This window comes from Xenopus laevis, chromosome 2L (genome assembly GCF_017654675.1).
Source record: "Xenopus laevis strain J_2021 chromosome 2L, Xenopus_laevis_v10.1, whole genome shotgun sequence".
NCBI classification, from domain to species: domain Eukaryota; kingdom Metazoa; phylum Chordata; class Amphibia; order Anura; family Pipidae; genus Xenopus; species Xenopus laevis.
The window spans coordinates 6224715-6249106 of NC_054373.1; the positions used below are offsets into that span (position 1 = coordinate 6224715).

The window sequence follows — 24392 nt, forward strand, 5'->3', positions numbered from 1 at the left end:
TTAGATGGGGTCAGTGACCGCCATTTGAAAGTTGGAAAGAGTCAGCAGAAGAAGGCAAATAATTCAAAAATAATTAAAAAGAAAAAATGAAGACCAATTTGAAAGTTGCTTAGAATGAGCCATTCTATAACATACTAAAAGTTAACTTAAAGGCGAACCACCCCTTTAAAGGGGAATTGTACTCTCTGAAGATAAATTCATAAAACAATCCGTGTAGTTTTTTTTTAAAACTCATTTCTTTTTTTGTACCTGAAAGTTGTTATTTAAATGTTATGTGCCTGGTAGAGAAGAGCAACTCTGCCCCACTTCCTTGTTGTGTGATCAGTAATCAGAGCAATTAGTGAGGAGGACTATTACCGTATTATTATCACTTTAATCATTTATCTGTAAAGGCCGGAATACAAACGAACGGAAAGGTAAAAACTACCGAAATGTAACGACCAATTAGATTATTTGTGGAAAGAAACAGATTTGCCTCAACCAAGATGGCAGCAGACAGACATCCCCACGTCTAAGGTTTGGCAAGATCCACTTGCTACGCATGCGCTTCCGGTCGCTCTGTGATGACGTAATCAGCTCGCTCTGCCACGTCTCTCCTGGGCAGCTGCGGAGAGCGAGAGGAGGAAGAGGGAGGCAGTGGATGGAGTAGCGGGGAGGCCGCAGGCTGCTGCTGAGGAGCTGGACCCGAACCACTCGGAGAAGTCGGAGGATCCTACTCGGAGAGTCTGGGGCGCCTGTTCCCTCCCTCACCAGAGCTGCAGCTGCACGGGCTCAATATGCACCAGCAGAGAACTTTCCCTGCACTGAGCTGACCCTCTGCAGCATTACTTCTTCTACTTCTCCTCAACTAACCCCGCCCCTTTAACCCTCTCCTGCACCCCCTGCTCCAGCCCTGCACCCCCTAAACTCTGCTGCTCTCTGCCCCCCTGAGATCCTGCCTTAGAGACTGTGGGAAGGAACATCTGATGCCTGTACAGCTGCACCCCCCTCTGCCATTTCATGTGTGAGTACCCCCAATTCATTATTGGATCATGTGTGAGTACCCCCAATTCATTACTGCGCTGGATCATGTATGAGTACCCCCAATTCTATAGGTCACTGGATAATGTGTGATTACCCCCAATTAATTACTGCGCTGGATCATGTGTGAGTACCCCAGATTCATTACTGGATCATGTGTGAGTACCCCCAATTCTACAGGTCACTGTGAGTACCCCCAATTCATTACTGGATCATGTGTGAGTACCCCCAATTCATTACTGGATCATGTGTGAGTACCCCAAATTCATTACTGGATCATGTGTGAGTACCCCCAATTCTATAGGTCACTGAGTACCCCCAATTCATTACTGGATCATGTGTGAGTACCCCCAATTCATTACTGGATCATGTGTGAGTACCCCCAATTCATTACTGGATCAAGTGTGAGTACCCCCAATTCTATAGGTCACCGTGAGTACCCCCAATTCATTACTGGATCATGTGTGAGTACCCCCAATTCTACAGGTCACTGTGAGTACCCCCAATTCATTACTGGATCATGTGTGAGTACCCCCAATTCATTACTGGATCATGTGTGAGTACCCCCAATTCATTACTGGATCATGTGTGAGTACCCCAAATTCATTACTGGATCATGTGTGAGTACCCCCAATTCTATAGGTCACTGAGTACCCCCAATTCATTACTGGATCATGTGTGAGTACCCCCAATTCATTACTGGATCATGTGTGAGTACCCCCAATTCATTACTGGATCATGTGTGAGTACCCCCAATTCATTACTGGATCATGTGTGAGTACCCAAGATTCATTACTGGATCAAGTGTGAGTACCCCCAATTCTATAGGTCACCGTGAGTACCCCCAATTCTATAGGTCACCGTGAGTACCCCCAATTCATTACTGGATCATGTGTGAGTACCCCCAATTCATTACTGGATCTCCCATGTGCCCCCAGCACCTCATATAATGACATTGGTTAATTGGTCTGAATTAATGTTTTAATGTTGCCTTTATTACAGGGAGACACTGAGTGGTGTTTGGCTGGTGTATAATGTAAGTCATTGGGTGTCAATCACGTCAGTTGCAATTTATGTCCCATTTATTATTCATCTCTGTCCAGATGCAGCGTCTCGTGCTGAGCAGACGTGGAAGGGACACCTATAGTTGGGCAGATGTAATGTCAGCTGAGACAGATTTTCCCACAGCCTGTTAATGTTGCCAAAAATGTGGCGTGTAGTTCCCTATGGAGCCAGTCACACAGGCAGTTTCCAGGAAGCAGCAGGCAACTCAGACTGGTGTCTGTCTGGAAGTGTATGGGAAATGGAGTCTGACTGGGCATCTGCAGTGACTGTACCCGGGATACTCTGTTGCAGCTACTAAAAGAGTAGCCATTCATACACAATACTTATGGCCCATAGTAGCTGCTGCATTGCCTCCCCATTGTACATCCCTTACTGACTGCTGCAGCCACAACTCACTGGTACTTTTGCTATAGAGATTAACCCTCAGAAGCTGAAACCCACAGTCTACATACCCCTAGTTACTGTCCTGAGTAATGTGTCTGTGGCTCCTACCTACCCCTAGTTACTGTCCTGAGTAATGAGTCTGTGGCTCCTACCTACCCCTAGTTATTGTCCTGAGTAATGTGCTTGTGGCTCCTACCTACCCCTAGTTACTATCCTAAGTAATGTGCTTGTGGCTCCTACCTACCCCTAGTTACTGTCCTAAGTAATGAGTCTATGGCTCCTACCTACCCCTAGTTACTGTCCTAAGTAAAGCATCTGTGGCTCCTGCCTACCCCTAGTTACTGTCCTGAGTAATATGCTTGTGGCTCCTACCTACCCCTAGTTACTATCCTAAGTAATGTGCTTGTGGCTCCTACCTACCCCTAGTTACTGTCCTAAGTAAAGAGTCTGTGGCTCCTACCTACCCCTAGTTACTGTCCTGAGTAATGTGTCTGTGGCTCCTACCTACCCCTAGTTACTGTCCTGAGTAATGTGTCTGTGGCTCTTACCTACCCCTAGTTCTTGTCCTGAGTAATGTGATTGTGGCTCATACCTACCCCTGAGTCCTGTCCTTATTTTATAGATATTATTATTATTAACATGTATTTATATAGCGCCAACATATTGCGTAGCACTGTATATGTTTAAATTTTATTTTCGGAAGGTCTAACTTTCCCTTTAAGGCAAAAAGGGGGCTTTGTTTGTGTTTAAGGCTTTTAGTTGAGGAATGTCGCATGTGGAATAGGGACGTCTCAGGAAAAGATATTTATGCCTTTCAAAACGTCTATGAAATGTAAAACATACAAATGATGATAATAATAGTGAGTTCTTATTTAAAGGGGAAGCTGCCAAGTTGTGCGGCATCTCCCTATAGGGACTAAGCTCAGGCTACACAGAGTTGCTCGTTAGGGCACAAGTTTTCCTTTATATCTCTCCAAATTGAATGAAGCCTGTGCTTTACTACAGAGAGGAACCCCTGTGCTGACAGGGGAGCGAGTTTGGGGACACGGCTGTGAGTCGAGGGTTTTGGCTCTGGGGTTTTCCTGAGGGCAGAAGAAAGTGTGAGTCAGTGTTTGTTGGAAGAGGTTGTGTTGCAGCGAGGCAGCTCCCGCACAACTCACAATGACACATGAACAATGGAAATGCTCGGGACATTGAGGAAAGTGTTTGTTATGTGGCAGAAAAGCAGAGAATTACTTTGCAGCATTACTAGTGTCGGGGTTACTAATGGGTAGGGATGCACCGAATCCACTATTTTGGATTCGGCCAAACCCCCGAATCCTTTACGAAAGATTCAGCCGAATACCAAACCGAATCCTAATTTGCATATGCAAATTAGGGGTGGGAAGGGGAAAACATTTATTACTTCCTTGTTTTATGACAAAAAGTCATGCGATTTCCTCTCCGCACCTAATTTGCATATGCAAATTAGGATTCAGATTCGGTTGGGCCGGGCAGAAGGATTCCTGGATTCGGTGCATCCCTACTAATGGGATAAACAAGGTGGCTGCTGCTGCTGCGTGGGGTCGGTGCTTACTGTATAACATCATGTTGCTTGTTAGTTGTAGTTGAACAACACCGGAGCTTGCTAATATACACACATGAGCATGATAACATTCTATTCAAGCCTGTGTGTGTTTAACGGGCAGAGTTTGTTTTGTGGGAGCCGCACCTGAAGGTTTTGTTATATTCGGGAGGTCCCTGGAGGTAACAAGTGGTGTTTGTAGTAGTTCAGCCGGGGGAGTGTAGCTGGGGCCCTAGGGACACACTGTGTATATAAATGGGGCCCCTCTATCATGGTTAGTCCAGTGTAGAGTAATTGTACATTATGTAATTGCTATTGAAAGAAGTGTCAGTCCCTTGTTCTCTGCACTGCTGGTCCTGACTACATGTACCAGTGATACAATACAGCAGTAGCCAGACTCAGAATTCCCACAATGCTTTGCATGTTCCATCGTTAAAGAAGACTGCAAGGAATTGTGGGGATTGTAGTGTTGGGTGGGGAAGAGCTGATTTCACCAACTTTACTCCCAGCAGGTTTGAGAGGAAGATAATTGTGCAGGAATAGTTTGCTTGTTGTTCATGAGTCGCACTTGCAGGGGCAAATCACACTTAACCTTTAATTTAACTGTTAGTATGATGTAGAGAGGGGTATTCTGAGACAATTTGCAATTGGTTTTCATTTTTTAATTTTTGTGGTTTTTGAGTTATTTAGCTTTTTATTCAGCAGCTCTCCAGTTTGTAATTTCCATTATCTGGTTGCTAGGGTCCAAATTACCCTAGTAACCATGCATTGATATGAATAAGAGACTGGAATATGAATAGGAGAGGCCTGAATAGAAAGAGGAGGAGTAAAAAGTAGCAATAACAATAAATGTGTAGCCTTACAGAGCATTTGTTTTTTTGGATGGGGTCAGTGACCCACATTTGAAAGCTGAAAAGAAGAAGAAGGCAAATAATTCAAAAACTATTAAAAAAATAATAAATAAAGACCAATTGAAAAGTTTCTTAGAATTAGCCATTCTATAACATACTAAAAGTTATCTTAAAGCTGACCCACCCCTTTAATGGCATCTCACCCAGTAAATGTGGTTTGCGCCCCAGGAAGCCGCCCAGTAGGCAAAGCAGAGGCCGGAGAGGAAGTGAGAATATTTAGCAACAGTCAAGCACAATTGTCAGTATGGTGTCATGCTATTTGTAGTAAGATATCTTTGTTTAAAGGGGAACTATTTGCCTTTTATTGACGTGCAATGGCTTGGACGGTGCATGGCTTTACAGGTAAATCTGCTGAGTGATGTTACACGTAAAGCTGCTGAGTGACGTCACAGGTGAATCTGCCGAGTGACGTCACAGGTGAATCTGCCGAGTGACATCACAGGTGAATCTGCCGAGTGACATCACAGGTGAATCTGCCGAGTGAAGTCACAGGTAAATCTGCTGAGTGACGTCACAGGTGAAGCTGCTGAGTGACGTCACAGGTGAAGCTGCTGAGTGACGTCACAGGTGAAGCTGCCGAGTGACGTCACAGGTGAATCTGCCGAGTGACATCACAGGTGAATCTGCCGAGTGACATCACAGGTGAATCTGCCGAGTGAAGTCACAGGTAAATCTGCCGAGTGACGTCACAGGTGAAGCTGCTGAGTGACGTCACAGGTGAAGCTGCTGAGTGACGTCACAGGTGAAGCTGCTGAGTGACGTCACAGGTGAAGCTGCTGAGTGACGTCACAGGTGAAGCTGCTGAGTGACGTCACAGGTGAAGCTGCCGAGTGACGTCACAGGTGAATCTGCCGAGTGACGTCACAGGTAAATCTGCCGAGTGAAGTCACAGGTAAATCTGCTGAGTGACGTCACAGGTGAAGCTGCTGAGTGAAGTCACAGGTAAATCTGCTGAGTGACGTCACAGGTGAAGCTTCTGAGTGACGTCACAGGTGAAGCTGCCGAGTGACGTCACAGGTGAATCTGCCGAGAGCTGCCAATGGGGCACCTGCAGTTTCAGGTCCCAGTAGAAAAGAATGGGGTGTGGGGCAAAGGCTTCTGGGTGCTGGGCCAGTTAGACGCATTCATGATTGCCCGTGACTACAGTAAAAATAAGTCATTTTGTAAGAATAGGGCCCCAGCTGCACCCGAATGTGGCCCTGTAATGCAGGGGGGTTGGGGGCTGCCGTGTTTGTTGCCCAATATATATATATATATATATATATATATATATATATATATATATATATATATATATATATATATATATATATATATATATATATATATATATATATATATATATATATATATATATATATATATATATATATATATATATACTCTATATCCAGAGTAGACTGTTCCTTTAAAGGACTGGTTCACCTTTAAGTGAACTAAGTATGTTATACAATGGCTAAGTCTAAGCAACTTTCCCATTTTTCTTCATTATTTTTTTTTTTTATCATTTTTAAATTATTTGTTGTCTTCTTCTGACTCTTTAAAATGGGGGTCACTGACCCTATCTGAAAAACAAATGCTCTGTAAGGCTACAAATGTATTGTTATTGTTACTTTTTATTACTCTCCTTTCTATTCAGGCCTCTCCTATTCATATTCCAGTCTCTTATTCAAATCAGTGCATGGTTGCTAGGGGAATTTGGGCCCTAGCAACCAGATGGCTTAAATTACAAACTGGAGAGCTGCTGAATAAAAAGCTAAATAACTCAAAAACCACAAATAATAGAAAATGAAAACCAATTGCAAATTTTCTCAGAATATCACTCTCTACATTATACTGAAAGTTCATTCAGAGGTGACCCACCCCTTTAAGGAGCAGTTTTCAGGTTCTGCAGAGTCTTTGGGACAGTTTCCCTTTAATGCAGTCTGAAGTTACATTTTCCCTCCCGAAGCCTCAGCAGTTCAGGCTACACAAGCCTCGTCCTGTTATTTATAGGGTCCATTACACCATATTGACTCCTAATCTCATGCCAGACAGACAAACCACTGCACCCTTGCTCCGCTCACTTCCTGTTCCTGCCGCCAACCATCCTGCCAACCCCAGTGCACCTCTGGGAGCTGCCTATAATAATGCCCCAATCATGCCATTGCTTTATACAGGAGTCAGACCAATAGACCTGGGGGAATCCCTGACCTGTGCTCACTCACACTAACTATTTCCCATGGTGCAACCTATTGCTTGTGCTGTCGCAGGTCTCGCTGCAGGACTGGGTTGTTGCAGCAGGAAGTACATTTTAAAGGAATTGTTCAGTGTAAAAATAAAAACTGGGTAAATAGATAGGCTGTGCAAAATAAAAAATGTTTTTAATATAGTTAGTTAGCCAAAAATGTAATGTATAAAGGCTGGAGTGATTTGATGTATAACAAGTTAGTCAGAGCACTACTTTTCAGCTCTCTTGGTTTACACTGACTGGTCGCCCTGGTTACCAGGCAGGAACCAATCAGAGACTTGAGGGGGGGCCACATGGATCATATCTGTTGCTTTTGAATCTGAGCTGAATGCTGAGGATCAATTACAAACTCACTGAACAGAAATGTCCCATGTGGCCCCCCTTATAGTCACTGACTAACTCAGAGTTAGAGAGCTGAAAAGCAGGAAGTTGGATTCTGGCTGTTTTATTAGACATCTGTTCACTCCAGCCTTTATACATTACATTTTTGCCTAACTAACTATATTAGAAACATTATTTATTTTGCACAGCCTATCTATTTACCCAGTTTTTATTTTCACACTGAACTATTCCTTTAAGTTAAAGGAGCAAAGGTTTCAGGTCTCTTCTGGAAATCACCTTGTGTGGGTCAGTCCCCCTGCCAACCAGTATCTCCGGCCCGATGGTCATGGGGGGATTAGTGTTGTGTTTTGGGGCTTAAGTACTTAAAGGAGAAGGAAACCCCCTGGGCGCAAAACCCCTCCCCTGTGTTGCCCTCCTCCCCCCTGGCCTACCTGTCCCCCTGGGCAAATGCCCCTAACTTGTTACTCGCCCCTCAGGTCCTGTCCACGGAGTTCACAGTCGCCATCTTCTCCCACGCGCGTCTTCTTCCTGCTTTGACCGGCGTCTTCTGGCTCATGCGCAGTAGGAACAGTTACCGGTACGGATCTACTGCGCATGCGCCGAATGTCACGAAGGGAAAACTTTGCGACATTCGGCACATGCGCAGTAGATCCGTACCGGTAACTGTTCCTACTGCGCATGCGCCAGAAGACGCCGGTCAAAGCAGGAAGAAGACGCGCGTGGGAGAAGATGGCGACTGTGAACTCCGTGGACTGGACCTGAGGGGCGAGTAACAAGTTAGGGGCATTTGCCCAGGGGGACAGGTAGGCCAGGAGGGAGGGGGGCAATACAGGGGAGGGGGGAGGGGTTTTGCGCCCAGGGGGTTTCCTTCTCCTTTAAAGGGCTGCTGATTGCACAGAAAGAGGGTGCACCATTAATACAGAGGAAGGAAGTTATGGCCCTCAGTTTATGTAATAAAACTCTGCTAGTCCTGGGGTGTAATTAGAGGCTGTGGCTTGCAGTTAAACCACTATGGCAGTTGGACCAGTTTGGCAGTTGGACCAGATTGGCAGTTGGACCAGCATGGCAGTTGGACCAGCATGGCAGTTGGACCAGCATGGCAGTTGGACCAGCATGGCAGTTGGACCAGCATGGCAGTTGGACCAGCATGGCAGTTGGACCAGCATGGCAGTTGGACCAGCATGGCAGTTAGACCAGCATGGCAGTTAGACCAGCTTGGCAGTTAGACCAGCTTGGCAGTTAGACCAGCTTGGCAGTTAGACCAGCATGGCAGTTAGACCAGCATGGCAGTTAGACCAGCATGGCAGTTAGACCAGCATGGCAGTTAGACCAGCATGGCAGTTAGACCAGCATGGCAGTTAGACCAGCATGGCAGTTAGACCAGCATGGCAGTTAGACCAGCATGGCAGTTAGACCAGCATGGCAGTTAGACCAGCATGGCAGTTAGACCAGCTTGGCAGTTTGACCAGCTTGGCAGTTAGACCAGCATGGCAGTTAGACCAGCATGGCAGTTAGACCAGCATGGCAGTTAGACCAGCATGGCAGTTAGACCAGCTTGGCAGTTAGACCAGCATGGCAGTTAGATCAGTATGGCAGCTTCAGGGCCCCAGTCTGCAGATAAAGGAGACTCAGAATAACCACTGACCTTTCTGGGTTTGCTAAAGTGCAACTGAACCTGCTCATGGGGTGTGGGGGGGGGGGCTGTGTTTCTAGTGGTTAATGTGGGAGTTTTTATTCTTATCTGGGGATTTCTGTTTGGGGACTGAAGTTTATACCGAATGGCTTCCTGTTTATTTGTCATCTGCCGGATTAGTCACTGCTTTATTATTTTTACTATTATTAAAAATCATGTGCTTCTCTTTATTGGGGTACACGTTCACTTAAAGGGGCCTGTAATCCACCGAAAAGTAAAACCACACGTATGTACTATTCATAATTAGATTACAATTGTAGTTGATATCTGCCTGCAGCAGTCCTGTCCTGCTTTATGGCAGCTGAGATTCTAGCTATCTGTATAACAGAACATTCTGTCCCAGTGGCTGCACAGATCCTATCTGATCCCCATTGTAAGCAGCAGTCCTGTCCTGCTTTATGGCAGCTGAGATTCTAGCTATCTGTATAACAGAACATTCTGTCCCAGTGACTGCACAGATCCTATCTGATCCCCATTGTAAGCAGCAGTCCTGTCCTGCTTTATGGCAGCTGAGATTCTAGCTATCTGTATAACAGAACATTCTGTCCCAGTGGCTGCACAGATCCTATCTGATCCCCATTGTAAGCAGCAGTCCTGTCCTGCTTTATGGCAGCTGAGATTCTAGCTATCTGTATAACAGAACATTCTGTCCCAGTGGCTGCACAGATCCTATCTGATCCCCATTGTAAGCAGCAGTCCTGTCCTGCTTTATGGCAGCTGAGATTCTAGCTATCTGTATAACAGAAAATTCTGTCCCAGTGGCTGCACAGATCCTATCTGATCCACATTGTAAGCAGCAGTCCTGTCCTGCTTTATGGCAGCTGAGATTCTAGCTATCTGTATAACAGAAAATTCTGTCCCAGTGGCTGCACAGATCCTATCTGATCCACATTGTAAGCAACAGTTCTGTCCTGCTTTATGGCAGCTGAGATTCTGTTGCTATGCCCCCAGGAGACTGAGCGGTTCAGCTGGTTCTGGGCACAATGATTGGACATTAGGAAGCTGTTGATGATATAGTTACATGTGTTGCCCAACTTGCGGTTATTGCGGTACAACTCCCAGCACCCTCTGAGAGGGTCACTTGTATTCCTGTATCTCGGGAGTCAGTAAATGGAGAATTTGGCTTCACTTGAGGAGAGAAAACAGAGCGGTTTGGTCCCCGGCCAAGGTTTCAGGCTCGGAGGCGACAGAACTGCTCTTCTGTGTAATGGAAAGTAAAACAAACTTAATGGGACGTGAGTAACAGAGACGAGAGGTTCCTCCACCTCCAGGGAAATAACTCACTTCCCAGTCACTTGCCAAACATGGCTGCCAGCGGCCCTTTAACACCAGCGTGGCCATATGTGGCAGCGGATGATGTTGTACTACAACTCCCAACATCCCCGACATACAGTTTCTAGAGTGCTACACCGTACTCCATGTCCCAGCATCCTCAGCTGCAGGTGGATGGAGCAAACTTTATATAGTGAATAAAGTCCCCCCTCTTGTAAAATATAAGGATATTATAAGTCACCGAGGAGTTTCATGACCATATAAAAGTACGAGGCCGAAGGCTGAGTGTTTTTATACAGGTCATGGAACTCTGAGGTGACTTCTAATATCCTCATATTTTACAACTGGGGGAACTTTATTTATTATAATACACAAATTTCAGTGAGTCATGTGACAGAAATGACATCAGAACTCACCGTTTATAACTGATGACATCAGAACTCACCGTTTATAAGGATATAATTTACAAGATATTCATGGCTTTTGTGTATTATATATAAATATCATATAATTGCCTGGTCAGTGTGAGTATCTGTGTGTTTTTGTTCTGTTGTGACTGTGGAAGTCGCATTTCCATAGATATTTGATTGTGTCTATTTTGCATTTAATTGTAGGACATTGTATCACCTCATTAGCTTAATGGCTAATTAGTGTCTGTATGAGACTAACAATGTGTCGACTCACAGTCCATATGAAAGTGATCAGCAGTGAATGAGTGGGTGGGACGTTGCTTGTGCGAAACGCGTTGCTCCTGCAGAACTGCTGATCACTGATCTTTTTCTCCCATCAGAGCTGGCAAGGAGCGCAGGTTGTGTTCAAGGCCTCAGAGTGGAGCCCCCTGGTGGTGCTGGACGTGGACTGGCCCCTTGTCATGCCCGGTGGAAGGAGGGGTCCAAGCCGGCAGCAACTGAGCCGTTCCGCGTTACCCTCTTTGCAAACCTTGGTTGGTGGGACGTGTGGCAATGGCACAGGGCTGAGGAACAGGTAATTGAGAGTATAAGTCGGGCACCTTAAAGGATAAGTAAACCTTTAAAATTGATGAGGGGGCTATTCCAAGCACTTTTGCAATGTACATTCATTAGTTATTTTGTTTTTATTCCAAGATATTAAGGGATACATGTGCTGTTAATATGAATGAATATTGTTACAACAGCGCCACCTGCTGGTCAGTTTCCCACCAGTCTGACCAGCAAGTAGTCAAGGAAGTTGTCAGGAGAAAGAAAGAGGCTGATGTTCTTCTGCTTAGGAAAGATGTGAGAAAGGTTTCTAATTTTATTCCTAAGCAGAAGAACATCAGCCTCTTTCTTTCTCCTGACAACTTCCTTGACTACTTGCTGGTCAGACTGGTGGGAAAATGACCAGCAGGTGGCGCTGTTGTAACAAAATTCATTCATATTAACAGCACATGTATCCCTTAATATCTTGGAATAAAAACAAAAAAAAATAATGAATGTAAATGACAAAAATGCTTAGAATAGCCCCCTCATTAATTTTACATTCACTTATTTAAAAAGGTTTACTTATCCTTTAATAAGGGAACTGTGCTAGGAGTTTCCTTTACAGCAAATTAGGTAAATACAATCTCCAGCAGATGATTATATATATATATATATATAGTGCTGGCAGTTTGGGTGTGTCTTGGAAATGAGCCAAGTAACGTTGCCTGCTCCTCCCTCTTTTAGGAACGGTAGCGCCATTGGCCTTTCGGCTCCTCCCATCACCGCCTTGATTACCCCCGAACCCGTGCGTCACTGCCACATCCCTGAGCTGCCGGTGGACGGAGGCCTAGTATTCGAGTTCCTCTTCTTCATCTACCTGCTGGTCGCCCTGTTCACCCAGTACATCAACATCTACAAGACAGTGTGGTGGTACCCCTATAATCACCCCGGCTCTTGCACCTCTCTGGTGAGCAAAGCGCTTTTCACTGCAAGTTTTAGCACGCAAAATGTATTAAAGAGGTTGTTCAGCTTTAAATTAACTGTTAGTATGATATAGAAAGGTTTGTAATTTCAGCCGTCTGGTTGCTAGGGTCCAAATTCCCCTAGCAACCATGCACTGATTTTGAATAAGAGACCGGAATATGAATAGGAGAGGTCTGAATAGAAAGATGAGGAAGAAAGAGTAACAATAACAATTTGTAGCCTTACAGAGCATTTGTCTTTAAGATGGGGTCAGCGACCCTCATTTGAAAGTTTGAAAGAGTCAGAGGATGAAGGCAAATAGTACACAAAGAAAAAATGAAGACCAATTGAAAAGTTGCTTAGAATTAGCCATTCTATAACACACTAAACGTTAACTTAAAAGTGAACCACCACTTTAAGGCCTAAAAAAGGGGAAGTTAAGCTCCAGTCCACTAGGGTTGCTGGTAATGCTGGGCCCACGGTGTCTGGCAAGACTTCCACATTGAATACTGCAGGACCTGTAATATTTCTGTTGCACATTAAAGTACATTTATATGAAGTGTTGTCTCTCTTGCAGAATTTCCATCTGATCGATTACCATCTGGCAGCCTTTATCACAGTCATGCTAGCCCGGCGCCTGGTCTGGGCCCTTATATCACAAGTAAGTGGCTTTTTGTCTGACACATACTCTTGTTAAAGGGGTGGTTCGTCTTTAAGTAAACTTTTAGTATCTTATAGAATGGCTAATTCTAAGCAACTTTTCAATTGGCCTTCATTTTTTCTTTTTTAGCCTTCTTTTTCAAATAGGGGTCACCGACCCTATCTAAAAAACAAATGTTCTGTAAAGCTACACATTTATTGTTATTATTACTTTTTATTACTCGTATTTCTATTCAGGCCTCTCCTATTTATATTCCAGTCTCTTATTCAAATAAGTACATGGTTGCTAGGGAAATCTGGACCCTAGCAACCAGATTGCTGAAATTACAAACTGGACAGCTGCTGAATAAAAAACTAAATAACTCAAAAACCACATATAATAAAAAATGAAAACCAATTGCAAATTGTCTTAGAATATCACTCTCTACATCATACTAACAGTTAATTTAAAGGTGAACAACCCCTTTAATATGAATTCAATACAAACCCGCATTAGCATTATTGCCCTACTAACTGGCCAAGGGGCAGCAGCTTAGGGTCAAAAGCAGGAAAGACTGATTGGAGGATGTGACACTTCCTAATCCTGATTGGATACAAAGCAGTAAGTGAAGCCACTCATTCGTTGGATACAGACCAGCTAATTCCAGATTTGCTACAGTCCTGTATATTGGATTCAGATCTTTGCAGCCTCCTGCATTGGACCTAGAGTCAGACTTATCGATTGTATCTGGACCTACTATAGTCTAACCTTTCGGATCCAGATCTGCTCCAGCCTCATTTATTGGACAGAGATCCACCCCTCTGCTACATATAAACATGGTACAGCCTGAACTACCAGACTTGGCTTCATTCATTGGATACAGACTTGCCTTGGATATAAATTGTTATTGCATTACATACAAATTGCTTATAGACCTGGTATGTGCTGCTATAGACCCAATTTATTGTATAGATCTAATGCATCTTATTCAGCTGGATACAAATCATGTGATTCCTCTGGATTTTCCATATTACAGGCCTCTATACTGAGGCTGCAGCTCCCCTTTGCACAGGACTATGTAATAACCTCAGTGGCAATAAATAAAGAGTGACCTCAAGGTGGCGCTGTAACCCCCAAATTGCAATTAACTTTAACCCACATCCCTGAGCCTATATATATATATATATATATATATAATACACAAAAGCCATGAATATCCTGTAAATTATATCCTTATAAATGGTGGCTAGTGATGTCATCAGTTATAAACGGTGAGTAGTGATGTCATTTCTGTCACATGACTCACTAAAACTTGTGTATTATAATAAATAAAGTTCCCCTTGTTGCAAAATATAAGGATATTAGAAGTTACCTCGGAGTTCCATGACCTGAATAATAACACTCGGCCTTTGCCTTGTGCGTTTCATGGTCCTGGAACTCCTCGATGACTTATAATATCCTTATATTTTACAATAGGGGAGACTTTATTCTCTATATAATGATGAGGGGTGGGAATCTGAGGCTCAAGGGTAGAGTAAGAGCATTTCATTGGCTGCAGGTGTCCGTGTAGCACCAATGGGAGATGTTCTGGCTTCATTCCCACGTGATGTTGGTTTCATATGTTTATTATGATTAGGGATGCACCGAAACCAGGATACGGTTCAGGATTCGGCCTTTTTCAGCAGGATTCGGCTGAATCCTTCTGCCCGGCCGAACTGAATCGGAATCCTAATTTGCATAAGCAAATTAGGGGTGGGGAGGACTTTTTGTCACAAAACAAGAAAGTAAAAATTGTTTTCACCTTCCCACCCCTAATTTGCATATGCAAATTAGGATTCGGATTTAGTTCGGTATTCGGCCGAATCTTTCACGAAGGATTCAGGGGTTCGGCCGAATCCAAAATAGTGGATTCGGTGCATCCCTAAGTATGATACATGATACTAATATATATATATTGTTCATGGCGCAGATGCTGCTCTGTGTAGTTGCTGGTGGGTAAGTCACTTACATTTTATCGTCTCTCAGGCCTCACAGGTGGGAACGTCGTCCGTGGTCAAATACTCGGCTCTGATCATTGGCCGCCTGGTGCTGCTCACGCTGTGCGGATGGATCTTCTGCTGGACTACGGTCAACCTGTTCCGCAATCACTCGGTGCTCAACCTCCTCTTCTTGGGCTACCCGTGAGTCCCCCCTCTGCAGTCAAGCAATAGTGGGGCGGGATGGGGGGGGTTAAAGGGGAAATTCCCCTTTATATTGACTTGTATGTTATTATTATAACTATACAATTGTGAGCAGCTATACAGTTGGTGTTCAGCAGGCAACCTGTGGGTTCTGGCAAATGCCAAATTCTGTATTTAGTGGGTTGGTGGGGGCTGTTTGGGCTAATTGGAATGCCAGTGTCTATTTTGACTTCTAGTCCAGACCTGGTGTTCAGAATTTATAATAAATGTATTTTATCCCACTGGTCACCCAGACTCCAGGAGCAATGGGCCCGGCTAAAAACTACAATTGGACCCAGTGTAGAAAAATGCCCTCCCTGTACCTGCACAGTCCGTCTCTGAGGCTCCGCCAAATTACACCATAATGCCCCATTATTGACCCAAGCAGGCCCGGACTGGCAATCTGTGGGATCTGGCAAATGCCAGAGGGGCTGCTATAAGGTGCCATAGAAAGTCAGTACTTAGTGGGCTGCTGGGGGCTGTTTGGGCCTCTGTGTACCTGAAATGCCAGGACCTATTTTAATGCTCAGTCCGGACCTGGACCCAAGCCCTGCCCACAAATCCCATATTCCATCTCTTGGGGCCCCTGACTGAATTAACCCCTTTATCACCCCCTGTATCACCCTGACACGGGCACTTTGCTTGCGAGAGAATCATTAGGTGCTGCTGTATTTTCTATGGCCACTAGAGGGTGCTCCTGCTGCATCCCAGCTCCGCCCCTTCTATTCCTTTCATTGCACAGTATAGAGACAAAGGGGACTCTCCCTCTGCACAGACCATGAGAAACGGTCATTCAAAATCTTGGTTTCTATTCACTTTCCCCTGTGGAAGCAGCAACTTGACTTCCTAATCGCTCCTTAGTCAGTCAGGCCTTAAATAGTGGGATCTGGAGCTGTGACCTTAGCAACGAGGCCTTAAATAATGGGAACTGGAGCCATGACCGTAGCAACCAGGCCTTAAATAATGGGACCTGGAGCCCTGACCCTAGCAACCAGGCCTTAAATAATGGGACCTGGAGCCCTCACCCTAGCAACGAGGCCTTAAATAATGGGACCTGGAGCCCTGACCCTAGCAACCAGGCTTCTTGTCTGAATGGCAGAGTGAACTCATGACTTTCCTTTTCCCCTTAGGTTTGGCGTTTATGTTCCCCTTTGCTGCTTTCACCAAGACAACCGCTCCCAGCCGCTCCCTACAGACTGTGGCTACCTGGTGCCCGACTCTCTAGTCCATGAAGGTGCTAACGGCGTGGGGGGTCTCGTCCGACCCAAAGATTTCCTCTCACTCCTGCGGGAATCCCTGAGGGAGCAGTTCAACAGCCCCCCGTCTATCCCGTCTCACAGCTGCCCCCTGTCCCCCGACCTCATACGCAACGAAGTGGAGTGTCTGAAGTCCGACTTCAACCGCAGGATCAAGGAAGTTCTCTTCAACTCCCTGTTCAGTGCCTACTATGTGGCCTTCCTTCCTCTGTGCTTTGTAAAGGTGCGTCCCACCCCCACACTGGGGAAACTATAACCAGTCATTATTATGAAGCCCACCTCTCATGCCTGCCCTTACATATACATCCCCTTCATCTGCTGATAGCGAAATCTCCTTTCCTCTATGAGCAGTGGTCTCCATCTGGCCTATTGTAGGAGAGCCCCAGTAGTTTTTTCTGTGTGCACCCCTTTAACTGACTTCTGTTCTTTCACAGAGCACCCAGTATTACGACATGCGCTGGTCGTGTGAGCACCTCATCATGGTCTGGATCAATGCCTTCGTCATGCTGAGCACCCAGCTCCTCCCCCCAAAGTATTGCGACTTGTTACATAGATCCGCCTCCCACCTGGGCAAGTGGCAGAAGTTGGAGCATGGATCTTACAGCAACGCACCCCAACATGTGTAACTACAACTCTAAGCTTCTGTTTTGTACCCACGATGCCATAGTTTTATGGGATCTCTCTGTACAGACTATGAGCAAACTTAGGGGCTGTTCCTGCTGAATTGTGCTTAGTACAGGGAATACCTATGCTGCCATAGTTTTATGGGATCTCTTTGTACAGACTATGAGCAAACTTAGAGGACTGTTCCTGCTGAATTGTGCTTAGTACAGGGAATACCTATACTGCCATAGTTTTATGGGATCTCTCTGTACAGACTATGAACAAACTTAGGGGGCTGTTCCTGCTGAATTGTGCTTAGTACAGGGAATACCTATGCTGCCATAGTTTTATGGGATCTCTCTGTACAGACTATGAACAAACTTAGGGGGCTGTTCCTGCTGAATTGTGCTTAGTACAGGGAATACCTATGCTGCCATAGTTTTATGGGATCTCCCTGTACAGACTATGAGCAAACTTAGGGGACTGTTCCTGCTGAATTGTGCTTAGTACAGGGGAATACCTATGCTGCCATAGTTTTATGGGATCTCTCTGTACAGACTATGAACAAACTTAGGGGGCTGTTCCTGCTGAATTGTGCTTAGTACAGGGAATACCTATGCTGCCATAGTTTTATGGGATCTCTCTGTACAGACTATGAACAAACTTAGGGGACTGTTCCTGCTGAATTGTGCTTAGTACAGGGAATACCTATGCTGCCTTAGTTTTATGGGATCTCTCTGTACAGACTATGAACAAACTTAGGGGACTGTTCCTGCTGAATTGTGCTTAGTACAGGGGATACCTATGCTGCCTTAGTTTTATGGGATCTCTCTGTACAGACTATGAGCAAACTTAGGGACTGTTCCTGCTGAATTGTGCTTAGTACAGGGGAATACCTATGCTGCCATAGTTTTATGGGATCTCTCTGTACAGACTATGAACAAACTTAGGGGTTGTTCCTGCTGAATTGTGCTTAGTACAGGGAATACCTATGCTGCCATAGTTTTATGGGATCTCTCTGTACAGACTATGAGCAAACTTAGGGACTGTTCCTGCTGAATTGTGCTTAGTACAGGGGAATACCTATGCTGCACAAAGTTCTATAATTGTCTGTCTTTCTTTCCGTAGCTGGTCGGAGAATACAGTATGGCCGCAGGGAGTTCTGGTACGACACAGCAGGAGTTTATACAAAGCTGTGGGCTCGTATAATGTAGCGGTGCCTTCAGAAGTCTCTCACGCAAGATTTTATGTAAGTAGGAGTCTCTTATCACTTTGATTCAAAAAGACCTGCCTTGTCCCTGTGTAGCACAAACACACACAATGTGTTGCTGAAGTCCGTTTTCCTTCAGGTCTGTTAAAGGATAAGTAAACCATTTAACCCTTTAACCGCCAAGCACGTACGGCGTACGTGCTGGCGGTTCAGGGCTCAGGCTGCCAAGAACGTACCATGTACGTTCTCCTGCAGCTGAGCCCTACACTCTGCATCGGCGGCTTTTGCCGCCTCCGCAGAGTGTCAGAAGGGTTGACAGCCCCCTGGGCAACAAGGCTGGGGGGCTGTCGAGTCGGATCTGCGACACGATTGTCGCAGATCCGACTTCAAAGACGCAAATGCGCTGGAAAAAGCGCTGCTGCGTCATACTCACCTCTTCCTTCCCGAACAGCCGCCCACACACTTCCTGCTGCGCAGTAACTCTGCAGACACGCTGTTCTGGCTGCCTCTATCTGTTCCAGCGATCCTCCTGCTACAAAAACGGTAAGTGCACGTTTTTTTACCCACTTACCTGCATTTACACATACCTACAGTACATTTATACACTTACACAAACATTTTAGTAAAAATTTGTATTTTTTATTTTTTTATTTTAGCACACTTGGTCAATTTTGTACACTTATTTACACTTAATTACATGTATTTGCACACTTAGACAACTTTTATTAGTGCACAAATATGTATACACAAAAACTCACAAACAGGTTTTTTTTTTTTTTTTTACTTATTCATTGTACTGTTTGTTTTGCCTAAAAACATGTTATTTTGACAGCGTGACTATTGGATAATCGATTTCGGCCACTAATTACGCTGTCGGATCAATTATTTTGTTATTTCATTGATTTACGCTATTTTTGTGGTTTTATTGCAATTTTATCCCTGCATTATTGTTCCTTTTGAATCTTTAGTATTGTTTTGCTGTTTGGTGCTTTGGTATAGAAAGATTTATTTTACTTAGTTTGATTCGCCAGAATATATGCTTTCCAAAAATATATAGTTTTCTAGGGGTCTTTTTACATTTTGTGGGTCATACGACACATAACGCACAGTTGGGGCTCTCTTTTCTGCAGCTTAGTTGGCCAGCGTGAAAATTCATATGCATGTTTTTCATTTGGGGTCCGTACACGCCACATACTTTGGTAAATCTTTGCATATTGGGCATCAAACTATTCAGTAGACCTCTGACGTCCATATTTAGGGTGATTTCTCTTTATACGTAAAACATTGTGTGTGATAAATGCGGCAAACTGCAACAATTTTAGGCAATTTTCAGAAATGTTGTAAAAACCTCTACGTTTAGAAAAGCTTTGCAGTTTGGTAGTTTGGTGTAGAAAGACGTCTTTATCTTTGGTGGATTCGTCAGAATGTGTACTTTCCAAAAACATATGGTTTTCGGGGGTTTTTGCTGTTAGGAGGGTCTTGAGGCACATAATATGAAGTCAATGGTCTATGTTCACAGAAGGCGAATCGGCAGCGGAGTAAATCATATGCACTATTTTCATTTGGGGTCCGCATATGCCAGCTACCTTGGTATATCAATGCATATTGGGCATCAAACTGTTCAGTAGACCCTTGGCATCAATATTTATGGTGTTTTACAATTGTATGCAAAAATTGGGTGAAATAAATGCGGCCAATTGCAATATTTTTAGGCAATTTCAAAAATGTAAAAACTGTTGCTTTTATCGCCAAATTTAGGAAAGGCTTGCGACTTGGTACTTTGGAGTAGAAAGACATGCATACCCAATTTGGATTCGCGGGAATGTGTACTTTCTGAAAATATATGGTTTTCTGGGGTGAATGTGCATTTTTCTACCTTTGCTCCCCCCCAAAACTATGTTTATGTGTTGATTTTGCAGTACCTAAAATGACAGACCATATGGGGGTCTTCCTTTTGGGGGTCCTATATGCCACGTGCTTGGGTACACCTATACATATTGGGCATCAAACTGTTCAGAGGACCCTAGGCTTTCATATTTGGGGTGATTTCTCTTGATACCTAAAAGTATGTGGGTAATACGATGCTGCAGGGTAGAAATTTTTAGGTGATTTTTGGAAATGTCGCCAAAATCACCAAATTTAGGAATGATTTGCCGCTTGGTACTTTGGTGTAGAAAGACATGCATACCCAATTTGGATTCAGGGGAATGTGTACTTTCCGAAAATATATGGTTTTCTGGGGTGAACGTACTTTTTTCTACCTTTGCCGCCCCCCAAAACGATGTAAATGTGTTGATTTTGCAGTATCTGAAATGACAGAACAAACGGGGGGTCTTCCTTTTGGGGCCTCCTATGCCACGTGCTTGGGTACATCTATTCATATTGGGCATCAAACTGTTCAGTGGACCCAGAATTTTATATTTGGGGTGTTTTACATTGATACCTAATGATGTGTGGGAGATATGTTGCTGTAGAGTGGAAGCTTTGAGGTCATTTTTCAAAAAATTCACCAATTTCTATAAAACATTATAACTTTAGGAAACAATTGCAACTTGGTGGTTTGGAGTACAAAGATATTTCTACCCATTTTTGATTCACCAGAATCTGTTCTTTCTAGTAATGGGTCGTTTTCTAGGGTAAACCTACTGTTAGCGGAATGTTTGGCCTTGAAATCAAAAGTATGCCGTTTGGGGAGTGTTGCTTTGGAAATTTGGTTGTGTACTGCTTGTAGATTTTGAGCTATACAAGTGAGAAATCTCCATAAAACTATATATATTTGGTATTGTCGCGTTCAGGAGACATAGACCTTTCTAAATCGGCTGTGTTCTCGTACATAAAATGAATGATGTTTCTGATATATGTGATTGTTCTTCGTGCAACATGATTTTTTCATTTTTTTTGACACTTAGAATCCAATATTTTTTTAGAGAAGTAGAATTACACCAAAATTCTTGCATATTGTGAAAGTTCAGGTTGTCCTGAAAAAAACAATATATTGTTTTCCTGGGTTAACTAAAAGACCACCCCAGGAAAGGCCCTTAAAGTGAAAGAGTGCAAAATATCTAAAAACTGCTTGGCAGTAGATGTTCGCATCTAGGACAAAACGGCTGGCAGGGAAAGGGTTAAATAAGTGAAAGTAAAATTAATGAGGGGACTATTCTAAGCACTTTTGCAATGTACATTCATTATTTATTTATAATTCCAAGATATTAAGGGAGACATGTACTGTTAATATGAATGAATTTTGTTACAACAGCGCCACCTGCTGGTCAGTTTCCCACCAGTCTGACCAGCAAGTAGTCAAGGAAGTTGTCAGGAGAAAGAAAGAGGCTGATGTTCTTCTGCTTAGGAAAACAATTAGAAACCTTTCTCAAATCTTTCCTAAGCAGAAGAACATCAGCCTCTTTCTTTCTCCTGACAACTTCCTTGACTACTTGCTGGTCAGACTGGTGGGAAACTGACCAGCAGGTGGCGCTGTTGTAACACAATTCATTCATATTAACAGTACATGTATCCCTTAATATCTTGGAATAAAAAAAAAAAAATAATGAATGTAAATGGCAAAAGTGCTTAGAATAGCCCCCTCATCAATTTTACATTCACTTATTTCAGTGGTTTACTTATCCTCTAAACAGCTGCTACATTGTTTCAGAAGTCAGAACCAGCTATGCACTTACAGTAAGAGTTGACATTTTCTTTCTTTCGCCTGCAGTTCCTCTTTCACCGGCCGTTACGACTCCTGAACCTGCTGCTGGTTATCGAGGGCAGCCTGGTGCTTTACCAGCTCTACTCGTTGCTGCGGGCAGAGAAGTGGAACCACACGCTTTCCATTGCGCTCATTCTCTTCTGCAACTACTACGTCCTATTCAAGCTCCTCCGGGACAGGATAGTATTGGGTCGGGCCTACTCTTACCCCCTCAGCAGCTACGGACTGAAACCTCACTGAGACGGTGGGGCATTCGCTGAACGCAGGAGATTTGATAGGAAAAAGAAGAAAAAAAAATACAAAAAAAAACCCTGAAAAAAAAATATTTTGGTACAATTCTATATTTTTCTCGCTATGTTTATAAATATTTAAGATATTTTATATTTTGTATACGATTTTTGTTGTGTTCACCAGTTGGGAAGGGTGTGGCCTGGGGCTGCAGGGAATCGTCGCTCGGAGAGCTCCCCCTGGAGGCCGAATGCGGAAGGAGAAGCCGCAAAGTATTCTGACAAAAATCGCCCGTTTTGGGCAAATCTTGTGCCGTTTGCCCCGCTGTAGGAAACGAGGCACTTGATGGTACTGGCAGTTAATCTCCTTCAACAGGAAGTGCCAACATGAGCTCTTGAAGGGGTAGTTGCATGGAGCGGACTCCCAGCCGAGGCCGAGTAAGCAGCATGAAGTATGACGACTCCAGTTATCACTTTGCCAATTCTGCAGCCGCCAGACAAACTTGAATAAAGCTGAAGGCTTCACAAATACAACGGCGCTCTGGCCTTTTATTTTATTAACTGCTAGTTTTGGTCTCATAGAATAAATAACTTGTACGGAGGAAGGTAAACAAAGACTCACACCAACCAATGGACAGTTAGGCCTAATGAAGGGGGTGGGGTTACTTTGTGAACCCTTAAAGGAACAGTTCAGTAAAAAAATAAAAACTGGGTAAATAAATAGGCTGTGCAAAATAAATAATGTTTCTTATATGGTTAGTTAGGCAAAAATGTAATGTATAAAGGCTGGAGTGACTGGATGTGTAACATAATAGCCAGAACACTACTTCCTGCTTTTCAGCTCTCTTGCTTTCCACTGATTGGTTACCAGGCAGTAACCAATCAGAGACTTGAGGGGGGGCCACATGGGACATAACTGTTGCATTTGAATCTGAGCTGAATGCTGAGGATCAATTACAAACTCACTGAACAGTTATGTCCCATGTGGCCCCCCTTATAGTCACTGACTAACTCAGAGTTAGAGAGCTGAAAAGCAGGAAGTAGTGTTCTGGCTATTATGTTACACATCCAGTCATTTCAGCCTTTAAACATAAAATTTTGGGCTAACTAACTATATTAGTTCCTTTTTTTATTTTGCACAGCCTATTTATTTACCCAGTTTTTATTTTCACTCTGAACTGTTCCTTTAAATGGCATTCTGATTGCTCCCGGGGTCAGCACCCACCACCATATCCTGACTGCCCCTAATCCATATCCTGACTGCCCCTACTGTAAGCAAAGCTTTTCTATACTGATGACAAAACCTCTTTTCCTCCAGAGTCTGTAATGTAATTTTTTCTGCTTTCACTGCACACTCTGTAGGTGGTTTTCACTTATCTGAACTTAGGGACCGACTTACAGTATACACAATTTGTACAGTAGAAGCCCCGTCCCCTCATCTGGCACTGGCCCTCAACGCACACATATTTCCGTGAGCGTTGAGGCCCATCGGCTTCTATGACACTTGGAACATCACTTTGTGCTAATGGTTTAATGATTTCCCACGACCCCTAAGCTTAGCTTGTCAGCAGCAGCCGGGAACCCACTGAGCATGTGCAGTGTCACCGACACACAAAAGATCCCTAACATGATCCAAGATGGGGACGACTGGATTATTTATGTTATAGGACTGCTGAACCTTTGATACAGTATAAAACAGCAACAGTATTTAAAGGATAAGTAAACCTTTACAAAAAGTGAATGTAAAACTGATGAGGGGGCTATTCTAAGCACTTTTGTAATTTACATTCATTATTTATTTTTTTGATTCCAAGATATTAAGGGATACATGTACTGTTAATATGAATGAATTGTGTTACAACAGCGCCACCTGCTGGTCAGTTTCCCACCAGTCTGACCAGCAAGTAGTCAAGGAAGTTGTCAGGAGAAAGAAAGAGGCTGATGTTCTTCTGCTTAGGAAAGATTCGAGAAAGGTTTCTAATTGCAAAACAAACACAATTTGCAAGATTAAAGGAAAAGTAAACCCTCAATTTTTTCCTTTGCCGATCTTTTTCTCATTTTCCCCACTGGCTCACCAAATCAAAATAAAATTATAGATCAGAGCCACAGGCTATGGGGAAAAAAACAAATAACAGAACGTAGTGCAATA

General features: G+C 43.8%; 1 protein-coding gene across 2 annotated transcripts; it reads left to right on the forward strand.

The window, feature by feature from the left end:
* The first annotated feature begins 554 nt into the window (after window positions 1-554).
* On the forward strand, window positions 555-22774 carry tmem39a.L (transmembrane protein 39A L homeolog). 2 transcript variants are annotated; one of them, XM_041580980.1, is made up of 10 exons: window positions 555-1003; window positions 2023-2056; window positions 11272-11465; window positions 12164-12386; window positions 12960-13043; window positions 15048-15202; window positions 16372-16720; window positions 16932-17119; window positions 18229-18349; window positions 22023-22774. In XM_041580980.1, exons 1-10 carry the CDS (start codon window positions 966-968, stop codon window positions 22254-22256), a joined length of 1620 nt encoding a protein of 539 aa, XP_041436914.1. In that variant the 5' UTR covers window positions 555-965; the 3' UTR covers window positions 22257-22774.
* Window positions 22775-24392: the final 1618 nt, after the last annotated feature.